The sequence below is a fragment of the Silurus aristotelis genome (assembly GCF_946808225.1).
Source record: "Silurus aristotelis genome assembly, chromosome: 1".
In the NCBI taxonomy this organism is placed as follows: Eukaryota; Metazoa; Chordata; class Actinopteri; order Siluriformes; family Siluridae; genus Silurus; species Silurus aristotelis.
In genome coordinates this window covers 37,281,805-37,301,231 of record NC_139574.1, presented here as the reverse complement: position 1 = coordinate 37,301,231, position 19,427 = coordinate 37,281,805, and the positions used below count along the sequence as shown (strand labels likewise).

At 40.2% G+C, this 19,427-nt stretch overlaps 2 protein-coding genes and 1 long non-coding RNA gene across 7 annotated transcripts in view; 1 reads left to right on the top strand and 2 right to left on the bottom strand.

Annotated features, from left to right (window-relative positions):
- The window catches only part of LOC310724284 (uncharacterized protein), a 699,798-nt gene that overhangs the window by 581,948 nt on the left and 98,423 nt on the right, over positions 1-19,427 (bottom strand). The window lies entirely within an intron of this gene.
- LOC310725572 overlaps positions 6,366-19,427 on the top strand; it is a 69,685-nt gene continuing 56,623 nt past the window's right edge. Inside the window, exons 1-2 of the long non-coding RNA XR_014533435.1 lie at positions 6,366-6,566; positions 6,627-6,935. This is a non-coding gene — a long non-coding RNA (uncharacterized lncRNA). The remainder of the gene's footprint in view (positions 6,567-6,626; positions 6,936-19,427) is intronic.
- Positions 9,844-19,427, bottom strand: part of LOC310724664 (uncharacterized protein) — a 391,691-nt gene continuing 382,107 nt past the window's right edge. For 2 of the 3 annotated variants that reach the window (XM_083538928.1, XM_083538929.1), the window contains one exon: positions 9,844-11,079. In XM_083538928.1, the coding sequence (XP_083395054.1) occupies positions 10,324-11,079 (756 nt within the window). In that variant the 3' untranslated portion in view covers positions 9,844-10,323. Of the gene's footprint in view, positions 11,080-18,897; positions 19,033-19,427 lie in introns of those variants that run through there. The other variant, XM_083538930.1, reaches the window with a different exon arrangement.

The window sequence follows — 19,427 nt, the reverse complement described above, 5'->3', positions numbered from 1 at the left end:
TAATTCTTCCTGCAAGAGAAAGAAACAGCAGATTCCATTTTTTGAGATCAAGTTTTAACTTGTCAATTAAAGAAGCAAAGTTTTCTTTGTAAAGGTTAGGAAAACCCTGTGAGATATTTATCCCCAAGTATTTAAAACCTGATACAGACAATTGAAACAGTATATCGTTCCCTGAAATTTGGAGGCCCCTACTGTTCACGGGGAATAAAACACTTTTTGAGAAATTTAATCTATAACCTGAGAATTCACCAAATTGATCCAAAATCTTAACTACTTGTGGAATACCTACAATCGGGTCCGAAAGATACAACAACATATCATCAGCATACAAAGATACCCTATGTTCTATGTTTCTACTGCTAATGCCAGTAAAATGCTTCGAGCATCTTAACGCTATGGATTCGATGGCTAAAGTAAAAAGTAAAGGGCTAAGAGGGCACCCTTGTCTCGTACCCCTTGATAGAGGAAAAGACTTTGAACGTACCCCATTTGTAATTATCGATGCCACAGGAGAGAAGTATAGTAACTTAACCAGTGAGAGAAAATATGTTCCAAAGCCAAATCTTTCCAGCACCGAGAATAAATACTTCCACTCAACCCTGTCAAACGCTTTTTTGGCATCTAGTGAAATAACAACCTGGGGTATAGGGCCCTGAGCAAGTTTCGATGAGTGGATTACCCCCAGCAATCTCCGAATATTACTAAAAGAATAACGACCTCTGACAAAACCCGTTTGGTCGCCAGAAATTAAATTCCCTATTAGTGTATCTAAACGTAATGCAAGGATTTTTGACAAGATTTTAGTATCGGCGTTAAGGAGTGATATTGGCCTGTAAGAGTTACATTTTACAGGATCTTTGCCAGGTTTTAACAATAGAATTATGTTTGCTTCATTCAAAGTTTGCGGCAAGCGTCCCCTTACAAAAGAGTCCTCAAACATATCAAGAAGAATAGGGGCTAATTTGGTTGCAAATTTTTTTTAAAAATCTATAGGGTAGCCATCTGACAATTGAACAATTCTAAAATAATGTCATCTTCACTGCTCAACAGTTGAAGAAATTTTTGTCCTGTCTATACCATGCTACCAGAACACCTTTTCCACAAAATAACTAAGGCATTTCCAAAAAAACATTATTTTGCAGAAAACACACTGATCAAAATTAGAGAACAACAATGACTGTAGCATGGAAAAAGATTACAACACAATTTTCTGAAGGTTAACAACAGTCATCAAATAGTAGGAAGTGTACAGGCCTCTGCTCTGAATGACTTCAGCACATCTGCGGCCACAGGACAGCACTAGTCACTCACACTGCTCTGGTGTGATTTTGGTCCACTCTTCTTCCAGTCTCCTCCACAGTTCGGTGAAAGCTGAATAGTGGGTCTTTTGGCCATAACTTTGTCGCCAAGGATTTTCCAGAGGTTCTCTATTGGGTTGAGATTAGGACTCTGGGCAGGCCATGTCATTATTTTAATGTTTTCAGTTTCAAGGAACTGCTGTACCCGTTTTGCTGTGTGACATGGAGCGTTGTCCTGCATGAACACTGCGGGCCGATTGGGTGATGAACGCAGGGAAGGAACCATATGTTGTTGAAGAAGGTTCTGATAAAACATTTGCATTCACTTTGCCATGTAGCTGTAAAAGAGGCCCAACTCCTGCTGCAGAAAACATGCCCCAAACCATGACACTTTGTGAAGGTGAGAGGATGCCTGAGGAATGGAGAAGAACTGTGCTGGTACCGATCATAAGGGAGATGTGCAGACTTGCAGTAATTACAGGGGAATTAAGTTGATCAGTCACACCATGAAGTTATGGGAAAGAGAAGTGGAAGCCAGGCTGAGAGAAGAGGTGACCATCCGTGAGCAACAGTATGGTTTCATGCCGAGGAAGAGCACCACAGATGCCTTATTAGCTTTGAGGATGTTGATGGAGAAGTATATAGAAGGACAGAAGGAATTGCATTGTGTATTTGTGGATTTAGAGAAAGCGTATGAGTGCCAAGAGAGGAGTTGTAGTATTGTATGAGGAAGTCAGGTGTGTCAGAGAAGTATGTGAGGGTGGTGCAGGACATGTACGAGGACAGTGTGACGGCAGTGAAGTGTGCAGTAGGTATGACAGACTGGTTCAGGGTGAAGGTTGGACTGCATCAAGGATCGGCCCTGAGCCCTTTCCTGTTTGCAGTGGTGATGGACAGGTTGACGGACGAGGTCAGACAGAAGTCTCCCTGGACTATGATGTTTGCTGATGATATTGTGATTTGTGGTGAGAGTAGGGAGCAGGTTGAGAAGAGCCTGGAGAGGTGGAGATATGTGCTGGAGAGAAGGGGGGCAGTGGAGTGATGCGGTTGCAGGGAGAAGAGCTGGAGAAGGTGGAGGAGTTCAGGTACCTGGGGTCAACAGTGGAAAGTAATGGAGAGTGTGTTAGAGAAGTAAAGAAAAGAGTGCAGGCAGGGTGGAGTGGGTGGAGAAGAGCGACAGAAGTGATTGTGATAGTAGGGTATCTGCAAGAATGAAAGGGAAAGTTTATAGGTATGTGGTGAGACCTGCGATGTTGTATGGATTAGACACAGTGGCATTGAGTAAAAGACAGGAGGTGGAGCTGGAGGTAGCGGCGCTGAAGATGTTAAGGTTTTCGTTGGGAGTGACGAGGATGGACAAGATTAGAAATGAGTTTATTAGAGGGACAGGCGAGATTAAAATGGTTTGGACATGTGCAGAGAAGGGACATGAATTATATTGGTAGAAGAATGCTGAGGATGGAGCCACCAGGTAGGAGGTAAAAAGGAAGGCCAAGGAGGAGGTTCATGGATGTGGTGAGGGAAGACATGCAGGTAGTTGGTGTGAAAGAGGCAGATGTAGAGGACAGAGTGGTATGGAGACGGATGATACGTTTTGGCGATCCCTAATGGGAGCAGCCGAAAGAAGAAGAAGAAGAAGAAGAAGAAGTGCTCACATGCGGAATCTAAACCTGCCCAGCGCTTAACAGATTTTTGCTCTCCAGTGCTGCCATTTCCTGTTCCTCAGGAATTATAGAGGATTTCTAATCTGAGGAGATCTATCTATCTAAATGTACAAGAAATTGAAAATAGCTCCTACAGTCAAATAAATTGTTTTTATTGTCATTTTAATAAGATGCTGTACATTTGGTGCAGTACACAGTAAAACAAAACAATATTGCTTTAGGACCGAAGTGCTCCATAATACAAGACAAAATGACGCAAAGCAACACAGAACTAAAATCTAAGTAAGATGTAAGGTGCCCACCCAATGGCCCAATGACGAAATCCACTGGTGTGGGTGAAGGTATGCTTGTAAGTTATGTAAGTTAGTCCTTCTCACGCAGCTGTAAAAGATTACTTAAATGGATTGCACTTTGTTACATGAATCAAATTTTTACCTCTATTCTGGCTCCAATTTATAATAAAGATTTAACTTGAATATCTCTCATTTAAGATGATCACCTTATTGGTTGCATTCTGTCTTTTCAATTAATCATTCGTTATGGATCCGGAGTCGCTTAGAACCTTGTGCTTGGCTAACGATACCTGCGCAAGGAGGAACATTGGCCAGTCCGAATCTTAGTCAGAGGATATAACGGTAAACTAATATTCTTTAAGTAGGCCTCTCAATGCTTGCTCATGCATAAAGAATACTGTATTTAGCCACTTAGTTATAACTTGCTAAATCAGTGATAGTCAGAAATCAGAAGGACTCAGACGTTGTGCTCTATGCTCCATCCGTTTATGAGCCTTCAGTTTGTACTATCCTGGTCATAGATTTGTGGTAACACCAGGCTACATAATCAACTAGATATAAATGATTTCAGGAAGTTTCAGAGTTAATCAAGAATTTTACATTTATTCGCCAGGCAATAAACAATAAACAAATGTCACATCTAAAACAAATAATAGAAGCATGACATGATCAGCATAAAACCAAATATTTTAACAATGCAGTTTACTAAAGAAATGTTAAAGAGTCACTATACCTGGCAATAGAGACACACAGAGAAGTTCTGACTACAAAATGCTTGTTTCGCCAAATTTCCTTAAATACCGAAACCATCGTAAACACTTGTAAATTCAAAGTGATAAAAGCTTTGCAAACCCTTTCTTGGGACAGGATGTGACCTATAAACCAAAAGTCACCTAGAACACCTGGTAAGGATCTTCTCCAGGGCAACCCTTATGTCAGTAGGACAGAATTTCCCCAAGTAGGACAGAATTTCCCCAAACCTGGGGTCTGAAGGTAAAATGTATGCATTCCAAAATTTTAATTATTATAATATGCAAGTAAAGTAGCTTGAATTCCAGGACCCTCTAACCCAGCTAACATTTTCATGTGGGTTTTTAATTGGCTGTCACTTGGGCCCTGCATGGGCAACCCAAATGGGGCCAGAGAAATTTGTCCATCGGCTCCACATAAGCCCCATGTGTGTTAGCCCAGAGAGGCGACTGATGGGTCCATAGTGGGCTCTAAGTGGGGCCTGTATAGGTTTTCTTTATATGGGCCCATTTGGGTCCCAAATAGGTGTTAAAAATAGGGCCAAAGTTGGCTACAAAAAGGCCCCATATGGGGTTGTTATGGGGGTCACAGTGGGCGAGAGTTGGGTCCCATTTATTAATTTCATCATTGATTTCTGTGGGTGAACTTAATGTGTACTTAATCTTACTATGGAAAATTCACTGTCAAACCATTTCAAACCTCAGTTACAATGTAAAACTGTGCCTGACCAAACAAAGAACTAATATTATTTGATTTGAATGTGTATATTGCATTTAATCGAAATTCATTCAAGTAAAAAAACAGGAAACAGGAATAACAGAATTACTCATGTAGAATAGTTCACTGGTGGGTCTATGCAGATTCCTCGGCTGCACACCTACAAAAGAGTAAAGAAAGAAAGACAGAAAAGGCAATTTAGTACATTTTAAAATACTACCATTCACAGCAGCATCTAAAAAAACCATGCATCAATATAATTAAAACACATCCTAGAATCTCATCAGTGAATTGTTCCCACCTCTGCCTCACACAGTAATAACTTATGCCGGGGACCAGTCATGGAATCCAAAACTTATGAATGTAACAATTAAAATATCAGCCTTGCGTCTGAAGTTGACTCTTAAACAAATATTTGGCTATTACCAAAAGCCAGTGATTGAACAATGATTCTGATCAGCTGAAAGATGTAAGTCACACCGCGGATCACAGTGGCCCAGAAAGTTCAACGCACTGCAACTGAAGAAAACATATGCAAATATAAAAAACACCATCAAATCAAGAAAACATCTTCATCAGTTAAACAACACAAGCTGCAAATCTTCACAACACAACCAATTCATTTACACTGCAAATAGCACAGACCACAAAATAAATGTTTCATGGGGACCCCAACAAGTGACGACCCCGGGACTGCTTGTTCAGTGTCTAGTCATCAGTGGTGTTGTTGATGATCTGAAAGGTGAGTTTTTTGTTTATTTTAACATCCTGATTATGATTCCTTGGCTTTGCCAGTTAACATAATAACGTTTTACAGTTAACTGTGTATTTCATCAGATTATTTAGGATAATAATATCCAAAAGGCCAAGGAATCATAAACAAACAATGATAAAATAAACAAACAACTCACCTTTCAGGTCATCGACACACATCAACACCACTGACGAAAAGACATCGAACAATAAGCAGTTCCAGACGGGTTTGTCACTTGTTGTGGTCCCCTTGAAACATTTATTTTGTGATCTGTGCTATTTGGTTGTGTTGTGAGGATTTACAGCGTGTTTCTGTGTTTGGTTGTGTTGTGAGGATTTGCAGTGTGTTTCTGTACTTGGTTGTGTTGTGGGGGTTTGCAGCACATGTGTTGTCAAACTGATAACGTTGGTTATTTTTATTTGCTGGTGTTTTTTTCTATTTGCATGTGTTTTATTCTCAGCCACCATATAGGATGCCTTGAGGATAAGTAATTTGTGAGATATTTTTTCATCTTAGGGTGGAGTATTCCTTTAATTAAACAGAGGCAAAAACAGTGATTGGGATAAAATATTATTAATTGTGCAGCCCCAGCTATAGGTTATACGACTTACACTTCCGGCTGTACTGCCCTCCGATCATGGTCCCGCTGAGCTCTAAAAGCACGGTTGCCTTCTCTGTCTCTTGCATTTCTGAACCATTTACCAAGCGCTTTCTCCAGCTCTTTCTTACTGACCGTTTTCAGCAAACGGTTCTGCTTCAGGCTTCGTGTTAAGCAAAAAATTAATATAAAGTAGAGCATGATACTGCATCAACCAGGGCACAACCCATTATTTGTATGCATGCAAGTTACATGAGCATAAGACTATCAGTCAAGGTTCTAAACACCTTCTAATCCACCATTTGCCCAAACTGTTAACTGATCTGACTGACTTTATGAACTGCGCAAAATGACGTTTATTATCTTTAACGTAATCATAACGTAACATTTTTTTAGTAATGTTTAGAAATTATATAAATATGAAAGTTTTTTTTTTATCACCTCTACCTATTTCACCTAAATCACATTAAAATAATGTTAAGTATTGTCACCGTTTCCTCAGAGCTTTTCTCTGTGTATTGTATATACACGTTATAAAAGGTAGTGAAAGAGAAAGAGACTCCACAGTGCTTTTACTGTTTCACCCTCCTGTTATCGTGAGGACACTATATGGAGAAAACACGGGTGAAAATGGTTTGAAAAGTCGTTATTTCCACATTTTAGTAGACAATGTTCTAGTTATCTGCTAATCGTTAAGAATGTTCAGTTTTCCACAGGTGATTATCTCTGAGGTAAACCAGTTCACTCTCCACACTTACCTTCTTTATATCGTGCCTGTAACTTTAATTTCCACAAATCTTTCAGAAGTATACATTAAATGAAATTTCTTACCGTGACAGAGATGTCAGGTTATCCAGGTCAGTTCAGGTTATACAGGTCAGGTCAGGTGATCAGTGGTAGTGAGTGATGACCGTTTCTTGACCGAGCTGCACAAGCGATTTATATATTTTTTAAACTAAAGGTCATACTATGTTATTGTTAATATATAACATTTTTGTTTCGATCATATAAAACACGCAAAAAACATATCAATTGAATTTATCATCAATTAAATAATTTAGCTGAAATAAACAAAATGGGCAACCTAACTGGGGCCCACATTCAGCCCATCAAAGTGCCCACTCTGACCCATGCCCACGTGATGCCCATATAACCCAGATAAAACCCATGTGGGGCCCACATGTACATGTTGGCTGGGAAGAAATGCACCATGCAGGGCAGGCACCAGAGGGTGGTGCAGTCAGCTGAGCGTTCTGCGCTCCATGAACTGCAGGACATGTACAGCAAGCCGTGCTTTACCAGGGCCGGAAAGATATTGAAGGACCTCAGCCATCCCAATAATAAAGTCCTCTTTTCTGTGTTGCGTTCAGGAAAGCGCTTCCGATCCTTGAAGGCAAACAGAGGGAGAATGAGTAGGAGATTCTGCCCACAGGCAATTCGGAGTCTAAACCAGGAAAACACCTAACACATGAACAAATTAGTGACAATGGCACTGGGACACTTTAAATCTGGACGATTGTCAATATCTATCTATTATTTCTTTCTGACAAAATTTTAGTCAGTAAGTAGTTCCACAAATACCTCAGATCGTGCAGCCTGTTCGGTGTCAAATACATATACAATATACATATACATATACATATATAATATACATATACAAATTATTTGAGATCTATCAGTCTGGAAAAGGTTATAAAGCTGTTTCTAAAGCTTTGGGAATCTCAAACCCTACTCTTTCCCATAACTTCATGGTGTGACTGATCAACTTAATTCGCCTGTAGTTACTGCAGGTCTGCACATCTCCCTTATTCTTAAAGATCAGTACCAGCACACTCCTTCTCCATTCCTCAGGCATCTTCTTCACTCCTTCTCTGACAAATCCTTTTCTCCTTCCTTAGTGTCCAACTTCTCCTACAGCTCTTTCTATGCATTTTCCTTTGTCCTTCACCACATCCCTCTTCCACTGCTGCTGCATCTCCTTGTACTTTTCTCACCACTCTATCCCAATTGTTTTGCCAACCTCTTTCTCCTTCTGCTTTCCTGCACTTCCTCATTCCACCACTACGTCTGTCTTCCTTTCTATTTCCAGATGTCACACCAAGTACCTTTCTAGCTGTCTTCCTTATCACTTCTGCAGTAGTTCCACAATCATCCAGCACCTCTTCACCGCCGCTGAGCCCCTGTCTGACCTCTTTCCTGAATCTCACACTACAGTCTTCATCCTTCAGTTTCCATCATTTTATTCTTCTTCCAGTCCTCTCTCTCCTCCTTTTCTTCTTCTTCACCTCCAAAACCATGGGACATGACATGGGGTTACCAGCGTGACACTAAAACAGGTACTAGTAATGACTCCTTTTTACTTAATGTACTTAATGTCAGAGCCCAAACCTCTTTACCTAAACTTGAGTAAAAAAAATGTATAGTCAGTACTTTAACTTTTACCTCAGTATTTTAAAACATGAGTATCTGTACTTCTACTGAGTGAAGGATGTGTGAACCTTTGCCACCACTGGCTTTAATTATGAAATGTTTGCCAACATAGTAAAGTTATAATGTAACTTATTATATAGTACTAATAAACTACTAATAAACTACCCACTCTGTGCAATTTGTATAAGGTATTTCAGTGTGTAAACTAATCCTAATGTAATTGTGGAGCAAAAGTGTATATATATATATATATATATATATATATATATATATATATATATATATATATATATATATATATATATATATATATATATATATATATATATAAGTAAATCTGTATTATTTAGTTTTTGCAACACTGAGCTGCACACATTCAAACCTGTAATGTTTGCTTATACTATACATTTAATAGAACCATATTAACTTGGTCAAAAAGCATATTGCACTATTTTCTTTATATTTCTTTATATTTAAGTGGAAATTAGTTTTGTATTTGTATGCACGGGTTATTTTCGTATGCAGCATGTAGTGTAAACATCCATTAGATTTTAGTTATTTTGGTTATTAATTAACTTTTATTTCCATTTGGTGATGAAGCTCGGGTGTTCTTGTATTCAGAGCAGTGAAAACTGCATACAATTCTAGAATGAGACTCCTGAAGTTATTGAGTGTCACAGTTGGATGCTGGAAACAGATTTTTATGCTCCCACATTAAAGTTGATTGCTTTCAATTTTATTATTTCTGTATAATAGAATTTTGTTAATAACTGAAATTTAATTTAGTAAATAACAATGATGATTTGTTGATACTTCATAATCATCTATGATATAGAATCAAAACATTGTTTATATCACCAGCATTTCTATTTTCTTCCTTAGAAAAAATAAAGTATAAGTTAACAAACAATAGCAAGAGAAAAATGAGGGAACTGTTCATGAAATAATCACAATTTTTTTTTTCTGAAGACGTTTTTAATTACACCGAGACTCATACAGTCCATTTAGAATAATCAACTTTTAACATTCACCTTAATCTCAAAGGTGTTCAGTGAAGTTGAGATTAGAGCTCTGTGCAGACCAGTTCAGTTCTTCCACACCAAACTCATCCAACCATGTCTTTATGAACCTCAGTTTGTGGCATGGTCATGCTGGATTAATAAAGGGCCGTCTCCAAACTATTCCCACAATATTAGAAGCATAGCATTGTCCAAAATGATTTGGTATGCTAAAGTAATGAACATTTCCCTACACTTTAAGTCAAGGGCTGAGTCTTACCCCTAAAGTACAGCCCCATACCATTACCACTCCTCAAACAAACCCTACAGTTGACTAATAAAGTTAGAGAAACACAAAAAAAATAAACGTCGGTGCAAAATACCTAAAGGTTTATACATTTAACATTTTAGATTTAAAAAAGACTTAGGGTGAGATTTGTCTGCACTTTAATTCTTATAGGTCCAGACATATACAACAAAAATCTATTCCCTGATCTTGCTGTGTAACCGTGTGATCAAGCTCAAGTTGGCAGTAAATCAGTAACACTGGGCTCAGGGGACAATGGATTGGAAGCCGTTCCATTAGATAATGTTCAGAAAGCACATATGGGTGAGATGCTTAGGTAGCCTCATACATGTTGCCATAATGTGTAGTTGTAGTGCAACTGTAGATGGACCAACAATGTTCTGATGGCTTGGAAAGGTGTCCCGTTTGTTAGAGCTAATTGAAATGAACATTACAATTTAAAGTTTCCCCGATATTTACAGTACAATTTCCCTGTACATCCCTTCAAATAGGAAATTTAAGATGATGATTTGTTTTATTGTTGTATGTTAGAGCACTTGTGGATCCTTAATGAGCTTTGATAAACATAGCTCCGTCCACACTGTCCACAGAGATACAGCTTCTGTCCTGTATGACTCTGCTGGTGCCTGAGGAGGGCACTCCGAGCACTAAATCTCTTCCCACACTGTTCACAGTGATACGGCTTCTTTCCTGTGTGGATACGCTGGTGTGATTTGAGAGTACTTGGGTGAGTAAAACTCTTCCCACACTGTTCACAGTGATAAGGCTTCTCTCCTTTGTGAATACGCTGGTGTGATTTAAGATTACTCTGATGAGTAAAACTCTTCCCACACTGTTCACAGTAATACGGCTTCACCCCTGTGTGGACACGCTGGTGTATTCTAAAATTACTCTCATGAGTAAAACTCTTCCCACACTGGTCACAGTGATACAGCTTCACTCCTGTGTGGATACGCTGGTGTAATCTGAGACTACCCTGCTGAGTAAAACTCTTCCCACAGTGTTCACAGTGATACGGCTTCTCTCCTGTGTGGATACGCTGGTGTAATCTGAGATGACTCTGATGAGTAAAACTCTTCCCACACTGTTCACAGTAATACGGCTTCTCTCCTGTGTGGATACGCTGGTGTGATTTGAGAGTACCCTGTTGAGTAAAACTCTTCCCACACTGTTCACAGTGATACAGTTTTTCTCCTGTGTGGATACGTTGGTGTCTTTTCAGAACAGCAATTTTAGTAAAACTCTTCCCACAATCTGAGCAGTGGTGCATCTGGAAAACAATATAAAATTATTCAATATGCTGTAATAATTTTGAGTCTTGAATGTTATCAAAAATGTCTGCTATAGTAATCTGATATGGTTTGCAACAAGTTAAATGAGAGGTATTTTGAGGCCTTTTAGAAATATTTAATACTTTAACTATTTAATACTTGTATAAAATCTTCCAAAATCCCCGATATTTATGTCTTCAAGGTGGAGGAGTTTTCCCAGTACCAGAACAGGCAGCATTATATCATCTTATTTTCAATTCCAGAGCACAGAGAAAAAGACTCTGGAACCTATTGTGCTTATGTGATAACATCAGAGCTTAACAGGATTTAGTCCACGATCACAAAGCTACCTGAAACTATGTTCAAGCAATGTTTGGGTGATTTTAGATTTAGCAAAATAAATTTTTGATTCAGAACATTTGCTAATAGTAGCTCTCATTAGACAAAGCTCAAAATCTGGACTGGTGCAAACGATCTGTACCTACTGAGCTGATCTGCATGCTGTCTTCCAAATGATGTGTGAAAATCCCTGTGGTTGGGACAACAATACATTGATGACGACTGCAGGTAATTATCTGTGGCTGTCAAAAGCAGCAACCTCCTAAATGGCCTATGAGGGCATTTTCAATCAACTTGTTAGCATGTACCTCCGCTTTCAGACTCTTAGCTGAAAATTAACTACCTAAATGTAAATGTGAACAGTTCCTGACAAAAGTGTTCTACATACATAATTTAAATACATTTGGAAATTAGATACTCTGACCCAGCCATTAGTGTTGCACAAGTCAGTGCACTCTTAGTGCAGGTCTCAACCCAAGATACATGTGGAGGGTTGCGTTATGAAGGACATCCAGTGTAAAACGTGCCAAATCAAACATGCAGATCACGAATCAGAATTTCATACAGGATTGGTCGAGGCCCGGGTTACCAACAACCACCACAGGTATCGTTAGCCAACATGGTACCGGTGAAAATTGGGCTACGGTTGGCCGAAGAAGGAGAAGGAGAAGAGGAAGACGTCTACAGAGGCAGCGGAAAAAGAAGAAGTGGAGGAGAGTGGAGGTTCGGGTTGGTACTTTAAATGTTGGTACTATGACTGTTAAAGGGAGAAATAGAGCTGATATGATGGAGAGAAGAAAGGTAAATATGTTGTGTGTTTAGGAGACCAAATGGAAAGGGAGTAAGACCAGGAACTATGGAGGTGTTTAAACTGTTCTATCATGGTGTGGATGGAAAGAGAAATGGTGTAGGGGTAATTCTAAAGGTAGAGTACAGTAAGAGTGTAATGGAGGTGAAGAGAGTTTCTGATAGGGTGATGAAGGTGAAGCTGGAAGTTGAAGGGGAGATGATAAATATCATCAGTGCTTATGCTCCACAGGTGGGCTGTGAGATGGAGGAGAAGGAAAAATTCTGGAATGAGTTAGATAAAGTGGTAGATGGTGAACCTAGGAATGAAAGATTGGTGATTGGGGTAGACTTTAAAGGGCATGTAGGTGAAGGGAACAGAGGTGATGAGGAGGTGATGGTAGGTATGGAATTAAGGAGAGAAATGGGGAAGGGCAGATGGTGGTAGATTTTTGCTAAGAAGAGAAAAATGGCAGTGGTGAACACGTATTTTAAGAAGAAGGATATATATATTGGGTATATCGGTAGGAGAATGCTGAGGATGGAGCCAGGAAAGTGGAAAAGAGGAAGGCCAAGGAGGAGGGTTATGGAAGTGGTGAAGAAAGACATGCAGGTAGTTGGTGTGAAAGAGGCAGTTGTAGAGGACAGGGGGGTATGGAGAAGGATGATCCGCTGTGGCGACCCCTAATGGGAGAAGCCGAAAGAAGAAGAAGGTGTTGCCAGGGAACAGTGTAGTTAGACAGCATCGGATGGTGGTCTGTAGGATGGTTTTGGAGATGATGAAGGGAAGGAGAGAGAGGACTGGAAAAAGAATAAGATGGTGGAAACTGAAGGAGGAAGACTGTAGTGTGGGGTTCAGGAAAGAGGTCAGACAGGGGCTCGGTGGTGGTGTAGAGGTGCTGGATGATTGTGGAACTACTGCAGAAGTGATAAGGGAGACAGTTAGAAAGGTACTTGATGTGACATCTGGAAATAGAAAGGAAGACAAAGAGACGTTGTGGTGGAATGAGGAAGTGCAGGAGAGCAGAAGGAGAAACAGAATTGGGTTTGACAGAGTGATGACAAAAGTAGGCAGGAGTACAAAGAGATGCAGCAGCAGGTAAAGAGGGATGTGGTGAAGGACAAAGGAAAAGCCATATGAGGAGCTGTAGGAGAAGTTGGACACAAAAGAATTTGAAAAGGATTTGTAGCGATTGACCAAGCAGAGGGACCGAGCTGGGAAGGATGTTCTGCAAGTTAGAGCAATAAAGGATGGAGATGGAAATGTGTTGACTAGTGAGGAGAGTGTGTTGAGAATATGGGGGGAGTATTTTGAGCAGCTGATGAATGAGGAAAATGAGAGAGAGAAGGTTGGATGGTGTAGAGATGTTGAAGCAGGAAGTGGATAGGATTAGTAAGGAGGAAGTGATTAAGAGGATGAAGTGGAAAGTCGGTTGGACCAGATGACATCCCGGTAGAAGCATGGAGATGTTTAGGAGAGATGCAGTGGAGTTTTTTTTTTTTTTTTTTTTTCTCAATTCTTTTTATTGAAAAATCAACAATTACAAATACAAAAATGTAAACATAAATTCTCAATTTTCCTTTTTTTTAACAAACAAAGAAGAAACACCCCCACCCCCCAGAACACGAACAAACCCCCAGACAAAGACACACACACATGCGCACGCGCACACACCCCACATCCCCCTGCTTAAACAACTGAAGAAACAAAATAAAGGTCATGCATAGAGTCCAATTTTGACCAATTTAGATCTTTAAGCAGGTAGCACCCGTAGTCTCCTAAAATAAGAAATAACAGGTTGCCACTTGCAAAAAAAAAAGTGCCAGTAGAACCCCTCAGTGTATATTTTATTTTCTCCAACTTAAGAAAAAACAAAGTCTTTAAACCACCGAGAGATGGAAGGACATCCTATTGTTTTCCAGTGTAGAAGTATGCAACGTCTGGCCAATAAAGATGAGAAGGCTAAAACATCTTTGTGTACAGAACTCAGTGAAACCGACTCGTTGGTAAGCCCAAATATAGCGATCAGTGGGCATGGCGTCAATTGCACTCCAAATATCGAGGACATAATGCTGAAAAAACCTGTCCAGAATGCATGTAATTTCGGGCACAGAAAGAACATATGACTTAAATGACAGGGGGAAGCATGACATCTGTCACATCTGTCCTCAACCCCAGGATAGATTTTTGCCTGTTTCGATTTGGAAAGATGAATTCTGTACAGAACCTTAAACTGAATGAGACTGAGGCAGGCACAGGAAGCGGTAGACCGTATCCTATCTACGGCCTTCTCCCTGGACTGCTCCACCTCTGAAAATCCGACTTCATGTCCGCCACAAGCGGAGCGAGATTGGCATGAAAAAGTCTGGGTAAGGAACGGGTCACCGTGATACGAAGGTATTTAAAGCCTGAACAGTTGAATTTGAATGGCAGATTCAGACGCTGAAGTTGTAGAGCAGTATTGTTTACACTCACTCTTATGGAAATTTTATTTGTATACTGAGAAAGAGCCAAAATCACCCAAGATAGATAAAATGACAGGAACAGAGGCTGCAGGATCAGTCACATATAACAACAAATCATCAGCATATAAGGGCATCTTATATTCTGCCCCCTTGCGAGTTATACCCTTAAAGGCTAATAAGGATCTAAGTTTAATGGATAACGGCTCAATGGCAAGGGCGAATAGCAGTGGTGACAGTGTGCACCCCTGCCGGGTTCCACGCCCGAGACTGAAATAACCAGAGCTAATATTATTTGTACGAACACTGGCTTGCGGAGATTTATAAAGGAGTTGGATCCAGGAGACAAATGTATCACCAAACCCAAATTTCTTCAATATTGCAAACAGGTATTCCCACTCGACTCTATCAAACGCTTTCTCAGCATCCAATGAGACTACCACCTCCGGCAAAGGAGATGACTGCTTAGAGTAAATTATGTTGAAAAGTGTACGAGTGTTAAAAAATGAGTGTCGCCCTTTTATAAATCCAGTCTGCTCCATAGATATGATATGTGGGAGTACATTTTCTAACCAGGATGCGATCACTTTCGCCAGCACTTTCACGTCGGCATTCAGCAGCGACAGCGGTGTATATGACCCGCACAGGTTGGGATCCTTGCCCTTCTTCAAGAAAAGGGCTATTGAGGCCTGATTAAAAGTAGGTGGTAGCACACCCCGACCCAGAGATTCATTGAACACACCAAGGAGCAGCGGCGCCAATTTATCGATAAACCTCTTTAAAAACTCAACTGGAAAACCATCTGGGCCTAGGGCTTTATTAGACTGCATCGCCCTTATTGAAGCTCTGACTTCGTCAAGAGATAGTGGAGAGTCCAAGTCCCTTACAGAGACTGTATCAACAACAGGAAGATCAACACCTTGAAGGAAATCACCCAGTCTCTTACCATCAGTAAGGCATTCAGATTTATAAAGAGCAGAGTAATATGACTTAAATACTGCATTGACCTCTATGGGATCGGTAACGGTGACATTTGAGTCATTATTAATCTGCGGTATTATATAGATCAAATTCTGCCTGCAATTTCCCTGAGTTTAGCTCTGTGCTCCTGATATGTGAAAGCAGAGTATGAAATGATTTGCCCCCTGAGATGGGCTTTCAGAGTCTCCCATAATAATGAGCATGGAGTAGAGTCAAGACGATTAAACAACAAGAATTCATCGATAGCTTTAGAAATAGACGCACAGAAGTCCTTGTCTGCTAGGAGATGAATGATGCACCGGGGAGAAAAATGAAATTTTTTTTTACCCGGGATTGCGACATCTCCATGGGTCTACCAAGCCGTTTTGTGATGCGAATTCGGAAAATGATTTAGACATTGCAGTTTGGGATACAGAACGAGAACTAGAACGATCCAAAACAGGGTTCAAAACACAATTCAAATCACCACCAAAAATTATCAAATGGGTATTTATAACGGGAAGACTGCCAAGTAACCTATTCGCAAAATCAGGATCATCAAAGTTTGGAGCATAAATATTAACCAGCAAAACCTTAGTCTGCATCAGCGTACCAGCCACAATGACATACCTGCCATTCTTATCTACAATTGTATAGGTAGGTGAAAACTGTATGCTTCTATTCACTAGGATTGCCACCCCTCGTGCCTTAGAATTTAAATTGGAGTGGAAAGTTTGACCCACCCAAGGACGGTGAAGCCTATGATGATCTCTGACTCTGAGGTGTGTTTCCTGTAAAAAAATACTATGTCGGCTGTTCACTGCTGCTAATTCCCGGTCTACATAAACACAAACAACGTTTCTAGAGGAAAATACGTTCCCAACATAAATTAACCAAGCGTTCATGAAACAAACATTAAGTTTTCAGGATCACTCACACTTTGATTCCCGTAAAAATAACATTTAAAGAAAAGCAAACAAACAAACAAACAAAAAAATAAATAAATAAATACAAAGTTAAAGACCAGCATCACCACGCGGAGTTTTTTGAATAGTGTAGTGACATGAAAAACAAGGAGCAAACATCACGACCAACCGCGACAAAAAATATGTTTACACTTTAGACACACTTTGGAAAGTTTTTATATACTCGCTGGCCTCGTCAGGTGAAAGAAAATCTTTCCCAACACCGTTGTGTGTGATACGTAGCCGCGCTGGATAAAATAACCCGTACCGCACACCTTCAATGCCACGGAGCTGCTGCCGCACCTCGTTAAAGGCAGCCCGTGCTTTTGCGGTTTTTACCGTATAGTCTGAAAAAATAGAAATGTTCAGACCCTGAAACTGAATTCGCTGCAGTTCTTTGGCACGCCGCAAGACATCCAGACATTCGCTATGATAGTGAAATCTGGCCACAATGGCTCGTGGTCGTTCACCAGGTTTTGGTATGGGCTGTAAAGTGCGATGTGACCTGTCCAGAACCGGCTCCTTCTCCAGACTCAGTGCCTCCTTCAGCAGCACGGCAACATTCGCGGTAGTGGAGCTATTGGGCCCCTCAGGAACACCGATTATCCGGACATTATTGCGCCGCGATCTAGCTTCCAGATCTTCACATTTGGTTATCACTTATGTCATGTGATACGTCAGTGTCACATGACACTGACGTATCACATGACATAAGTGATAACACATTAAAGCACTTCTTCACAGTTAAATAGATTAATGCATATATTAATGCATATACACATTAAACTAATCAAACACAGTACCTTGTTCCCATTCCAGCTAGGTGCTTAATTATCCCTTACTTTTCTTGAGAACTTTGTACGATTTCAGAGCATTTTAGCGACATGACTTTCCTTTTCCATGTGTGCGTCTCACTAACTAGTGGGGGCAGAGTTAAAGGACTATACCATATGGGGGCGGAAGAGACCAAACAAAATGGAGCTCAAAAGGATTACCTTATTTACTCTTTTCTTAGAGTTAGTTACAGTGGAAGCCAGGCTGAGAGACGAGGTGACCATCTGTGAGCAACGGTATGGTTTCATGGGTATATTGGTAAGAGAATGCTGAGGATGGAAAGAGGCAGATGTAGAGGGCAGAGGGTATGGAGACAGATGATCCGCTGTGGCGACCCCTAATGGAAGAAGCCGAATGAAGAAGAAGGAAATAAGTCACTCTGGGTTTTACTGTACATCATTTTTAACGCTGGTCCTTTTCTCCATCCCTTCTGTTAGACTCCGGGGGCCACTCAGACTATTGTTATACATGTTTGGCTATTCATACAGACTGCATTCATATTAATGTACAGCAATTCAGACTATTGTTATTCATACAGACTGCATTCATATTAAATGTACAGCAATTCAGACTATTGTTATTCATACAGACTGCATTCATACTGATAGCCGGACATTTCAATGGACAGGAGGAGAATTCATGATCAGAAGCCATTAATCTCAAGTAGCAAGGAGCTGAACAGCTCTGCTAGTGCTAACGTTAATTCAACCATTTCTCCATCACCAGCAGCACTCCATTCTCCACCATCTATCTCCCCTACATGCCAGTGTACACACACACACACACACACACACACACACACACACACACACACACACACACACACACACACACACACACACACACACACACACACACACACACACACACACACAGCGGGTAAAATAAGTAATGAACATGTCAATATTTTTCTCAGTAAATATAAAATCTTTATCAGATGTTGGTAACAACCCATGCAATCCACACATACAAAGGAATCAAACCATACATGTCCATAAATTAAGTTGTGTAATGTTGTGAAACAACACACACACAAGAAAAAGTATTGAACACATGAAGACAGGGAGGTGCAAAAAGGAATGAAAAGCCAAGACAGCAGTAGATATCAATCAGGAATTAGAAAGCAATCCTGCCTATTGTCATTGTAAATTAATATCAGCTGCTTCAGTCCCAACTGATGGCCTGTAGAAAGGTGTCCCATTACCAAGGTGTCACACAAGAAACATCTCAATGTGGGTAAAAGCGAAGAGCTCTCTCAAGACCTTCGCATCCTTACTGTTGCAAACATACTGATTGCATTGGTTACGAGAGGATTTCTAAACTTCTGAATGTCCTGAATGGTTTGATTTCTTTGTATGTCTGGATTTCATGTCTGTTAGTGTTGAGATGGTTCTCTAAACACATTCCTATGTTATCATTATGAAAGTCTTTATCTGGACTCACACATCTCCAGTTACTATGTCTACATACCAAATCAAGAACAGCTTTAGCTCAGGGTTATTCCAGTGTGTATATACATGTCTGTTATCTGCAATAAACTGAAGAAGAACATTTGCGCTATTCTGTGTGCTGTGATTCTTCCCTGATCAGAAAAGACACCACGGGCATCGTTGATCACATGGGAAATAATAAAAATCTAACAATATCAATAGCACCTTATGAAATATATTTACTGAGAAAAATAGTGACATTTTCAATACTTATTTTACCTGCTGTATGTTGTCTCCTGTTATAATCACATGTAAGCACTGCTTATGTTGACATACAGGCTTATGCTCTGATTAAACGGGGTGTATTCGAGCAGATGTAGTTGTGTTGGCCTATTTTGATAATAGATGCCTTATAGGCTAAGACCACCTGTTCTCTTTGGGTCCATCAACACTGTGATTCCAGGCTACACTAGTATTCAACATAGTGGAAACATGGTTCTAATTTTCAAAAGTAATACTAATAAATGATCTTAAAGTGCGAGGCAGAAACTAAACACACTTGCAGTCTGC